The sequence below is a fragment of the Loxodonta africana genome, chromosome 3 (genome assembly GCF_030014295.1).
Source record: "Loxodonta africana isolate mLoxAfr1 chromosome 3, mLoxAfr1.hap2, whole genome shotgun sequence".
NCBI classification, from domain to species: Eukaryota; Metazoa; Chordata; class Mammalia; order Proboscidea; family Elephantidae; genus Loxodonta; species Loxodonta africana.
Genome location: NC_087344.1, coordinates 29,698,200 through 29,703,231, shown reverse-complemented (window position 1 = coordinate 29,703,231; position 5,032 = coordinate 29,698,200). Strand labels below are relative to the sequence as shown.

The 5,032-nt window shown below is 38.1% G+C and overlaps 1 protein-coding gene across 1 annotated transcript; it reads left to right on the top strand.

Annotated features, from left to right (window-relative positions):
• The first annotated feature begins 2,887 nt into the window (after nt 1-2,887).
• LOC100666089 (olfactory receptor 7A10-like) lies at nt 2,888-4,113 on the top strand. Its single transcript, XM_003413307.3, has one exon. It carries the CDS (start codon nt 3,082-3,084, stop codon nt 4,072-4,074), a length of 993 nt encoding a protein of 330 aa, XP_003413355.2. The 5' UTR covers nt 2,888-3,081; the 3' UTR covers nt 4,075-4,113.
• The last annotated feature ends 919 nt before the right edge of the window (nt 4,114-5,032 follow it).

Below are 5,032 nucleotides of genomic sequence, written 5' to 3'. Positions count from 1 at the left end.
TGTGTCCTAAAGCAAATTTGCCCACATGTGAAGCTGTCAAATTCTGTCTGAAACTGTTCTGTTATCTTTAGTTTATCACCCTTTGCCTGAAACATCATCAAATATCTCCTTAAAATTTATGTCTTTTTACAAAGCTGGGAAGAGTTTCTTCATCTTGACTTAAATCTTGGAGGTATTTTTTCTAGAAATCCTCACTTGGTCTGGAAAAGTAAGTACAGTTCTAGGGTTTAAGCTTCTTTTTTTCCCAGGAGATTTTTGCCTGACTCCCCAGTGGTCATAGAATTTTAAAATTCTGGATCCTCAAAGTATCATTTGACACTACTTCTAGCTTACTTTATTTTCTACTTTCTGAAAATTTCTTTTCAATAATTAATTGTTTCTGAGGTTCCCTTGCCACCCTTTTCTCTGGTATTATAACAAGACTCATGATCAATAAAGATTTCAGAAGAGTAATTGTGATGTAAGATTGTGTCAACTTGGCTGTGACATGATTCTCAGTGTTTTTGCAGTTGCGTGATGTTGCGGTCACTTTCCTGGTGAGATTTGATATGTGATCACCCTCATGATGGGATCTGCTGTGAGTAGCCAAGCAGTTGAGGTGGAGTTTCCTTGAGCTTGTGGCCTGCATAGAGTGTGGGGGGATGTTCTGGCAGGGCTCTGGGGCTTTTGCTCCTTCTGGATCCTGCGGCTGGCTCCTGTTTGTCTGACCTCTGGTTCTTGGGACTTGAGCTTGCAGCTTGCTTGCGGTCTTGCCTGCCAATCTTGGGATTCGTCGATCTTCACCGCCTGTGAGCAACATCCCTACTCTCTGACCTGCTGATCTTGGGTTCGCTCACCCTCACACAGCTATGTGAATCAGGAGAAGCCTCTATCTTGACTCACGGACATGGTATATTGCAGCCTCTACAACCCTGTGAGCCATTTCCTTGATACAAATCTCTCTCTCTCCATATGTTTGTACACTTTACTGGTTTTGCTTCTCTAGAGAACCCAGCTTAATACAGGAACATAGGATGATATCTTCAGTTTATTTAACTCACTGCCACCTCAGTCAGTTCCAATAGTCAGTAAAGCAGGAAATAGAAGATACAAGTCACCAAGCATGAAGTCACACACATAGGGAGTAACTCACCCACATCTTTTTGTTACTTTTATCTCTCCTCTCTGCATTCCCTCTCTCTCTCTTAACCTTTTCTCCCCTTATCACTTTTCTCCACTGTCTGACCCGTTTCATTATTCTCTTATCCCATCATGAAATACATTAGTTGAAGTCTGTGAGCAACTGTGTGGCATTAATGATGGAATTCATTCAGTAGAGTAAAAACAAAAAAAACAAACCCTGCTGTTTATTTTTTGAAATTGATTAGTATTTTTGATATGTTTATTGTCAAAAGTTAGGAAAATGTGGAAATATATAACAATTAAAAACCACATCTAAGATCAACATTGGAAGATAACATCTTATTCGGTAGTGATGTAACACCATACTAAGTGTGTGTGTGTATACACATATTACCTTGTATTTTTTCTGACCTTATGCTAATAAGTGATGGAGCACATTATCCAATCAACATAAAACGTATTTCCAGGCTTCTCTATGCCCTTGGGAGAAGATTTTTTTTTACTCTACTGAATGAATTCCAGAAAGTTCAATACATCAAAAATCCTCACAATTAAACCAATAAGCAACATCATGATAAATGGAGAAAAGATTGAAGTTGTCAAGGATTTAATTTTACTTGAATCCACAATCAACACCCATGGAAGCAGCAGTCAAGAAATCAAGACTCATTGCAGTGGACAAATCTGCTACAAAAGACCTCTTTAAAGTGTTGAAAAGCAATGATGTCACCTTGAGGACTAAGGTGTGCTTGACCCAAGCCATGGCATTTTCAATTGCCTCATATGCGTGCAAAAGTTGGACAACGAATAAGGAAGACTGAAGAATTGACACCTTTGAATGTGGTGTTGGTGAAGAATATTGAATATGCCATGGACTGCCAGAAGAACAGACGAATCAGTCTTGGAAGAAGTACAACCAGAATGCTCCTTAGAAGCAAGGACGTGAGACTATGTCTCACATACTTTGGACATGTTATCAGGAGGGATCAGTCCCTGGAGGAGGACATCATGCTTGGTAGAGGGTCAGCGAAAAAAAAAAAAAAAAAAAGCCCCTGAACAATGTGGATTGACACAGTGGCTGCAACAATGGGCTCAAGCATAGCGACAATTGTGAGGATGGCGCAGGACTGGACAGTGTTTTGTTCTGTTGTGCATAGAGTCGTTATGAGTTGGAATCAACTTGGCAGCACCTAACAACAACAACAGATGCAATAATTTTGGATTTAGGATTGGCTTTAAAAAAAAAAACTTTTTTTTTTTTTTTAAATCCAATAACTAATGTCCTCATGAAAAGAGGACACAGAGACACAGAGTGAAGAAGGCTACATGAAGGTGGAGGCAGAGATTTGAGTGATGTGTCTACAAGCCAAGGAACACCAAGAATTGCTGGCAACCACCAGAAGTTAGGAGAGAGCCTTCAGAAAGAACCAATCTTACCGATACCTTGATTTTGAACTTCTGGCCTCCTGAACTGTGAGAAAATTAATTTCTGTTTTTTTAAGCCAACTAGTTTGTGGTAATTTGTTGTCTAGGAAAAACTACCAAGGTAATTTTGTGTCCCTAGGAAACTAATACACCGGAAAACTTGTTAAAATGCAGATTCTGATTCAGTAAGGGCAGTCCGCTGAGTCTGCATTTCTAACAAGCTTCCAGGTGAGCCTGATGTTACTAGTTCATTTATCACACACTGGGGAGCAAGGAGCTAGATGATTCTGTTTCAGAGAAATGCATGTAGAAAGAGTGCTGGCTTTGTGAGGTAGTCATGATTAGGACTTAGTTTGTTACTTGGAAGAGGGGACAGTGATAGAGAGAATGGCTGCATTTGTAATCCTCTGAATATTCAAGTGAACCTGATCCATTGTCAAAATACAGGCTTTTATTTATTTTATGTTTAAAATACAATACTTGTATTCGTGTTTATTATGTAAAAATTATAATCTGTAGTTTTACTCCTTGTTGATGACACCTATTTGTTTGTATAGTTCTTCTTTTTGCTTTCTTGACAGTCACACCAGCTTCATGGAACCAGGAAATCACACACAGGTTTCAGAATTTATTCTCCTTGGACTCTCAGAAGAGGAGGAACTGCAGACTTTCCTTCTTGGGCTATTCCTGTCCATGTACTTGGTCACCTTTATTGGGAATTTTCTCATCATTTTGGCCACCATCACTAGCTCCCATCTCCACACTCCCATGTACTTCTTCATTTCCAACCTGTCCTTTGTAGACATCTGTTTCACCTCCACCACTGTTCCAAAGATGCTACTGAACATCCACACCCATAACAAAGCCATCACCTATCAAGGCTGCCTTACTCAAATGTATTTTTTCATCCTTTTTGCAGAGCTGGATGTTTTTCTCCTTTCTATAATGGCTTATGACCGGTTTGTGGCCATCTGTCACCCACTGTACTACATGGTCATAATGAATTCCAGACACTGTGGCTTGCTGCTGCTGTTGTCCTGGATATTGAGTGCTCTGAACTCTCTGCTGCGTAGTTTACTGGTGTTGCGGCTGTCCTTTTGTACTAACTTGGAGATTCCTCACTTCTTCTGTGAAGTCAATCAGGTTATCCAACTTTCCTGTTCCGACACCCTTCTCAATATCATAGAAATGTATTTTGCAACTATGGTGATGGGCATTATTCCTTTCACTGGCATTGTATTTTCTTATTCTCAGATTATCTCTTCCATACTGAGAATTGCATCAGCAAAAGGAAAGTATAAAGCATTTTCCACTTGTGGATCTCACCTTTTGGTTGTTTCCGTGTTTTGTAGTACAGCTCTTGGGGTCTACCTCAGTTCTGCCACTACCCAAAATTCCAGGGCCAGTGCAATAGCCTCAGTGATGTTCACCATAGTCACACCCATGCTGAACCCCTTTATCTATAGCCTGAGGAATAAGGACATAAAAGGGGCCCTGAAAAATTTTGTTGGCATTGTCAGTTTATGAGTGACAAAAAAATGTTTGCTTTGAGGCTGAAGGAGAATCCATGAGTATCCTGGAACCAGATTGGCATTCAGAAATCTTGATTTTTTTTTTTTTTTGGGTGCACCTGCCTCTGAATCGCCAGACATTTATGATGTTTCATGTTTTTCTTTTCCTAAAAGTAATTTCCAACTTTGGAACAGAACTAATTTGAGAATATCTACTTGTTTCATGTGGTAATGGTTATTTCTAAAAATATACTGTTTTCAAATTCATTTTCTCTTTCATTGCAAAACTATGGTGAAGCATACAAATCTTATGGGGATAATAAAGGCTGGGAGCTTAATTTTTTATTCATGACTTGCTGTTTTTTAGAATGCTAAGGTCTCCTTTATTAAACTTGAGTCAGCTTTTCCTTTCTGTATCACTATCTTCATGCCATTTTTTATAATTTAGATTATAATATGCTTATTTTATAAGTGTCTGAGACATTTTAGTCCCCTCACTGAGATCTTTTTCTCTTATTCATCAGTACCTAGTATGACAATTAATAACGTATATTGTTTTAAATTGAATGGCAATAAAAACTACATGAACTCTTGTAGGATGCAGCTAAAGAAGTACTTTAGGAGAAATTTATAGCTTATATACTAGTATTAGAAAAGAAGAGAGGTCTAAAATAATGTTTTAAGTTTCTACCTTAAGAAGCTAGGAACAAATTGTAACATGAACCCAAAGTAGGTAAAAGGAAGGAAATAATAAATATAAGCAAAGAAACCAATGATAGAAGAAAAAAACACTAACAGAAAACCTTAATTAGATTCCTTGAAAATACTGATAAATGAACAAATACCTGGAAAGAAGGATCAAGAGTGGGAAAATCACAAATTACTAGTAACAATGAGATCATTAAAAATGCTCAGACAATAAAATAACAGTAAGAAATTAAACATTATGCAAATAAATTTGACACCTTATATGA

What these genes read in the sequence shown, in the direction of transcription:
- LOC100666089 (XM_003413307.3), top strand. Translation starts at nt 3,082, where the DNA reads ATGACACCTATTTGTTTGTATAGTTCTTCTTTTTGCTTTCTTGACAGT.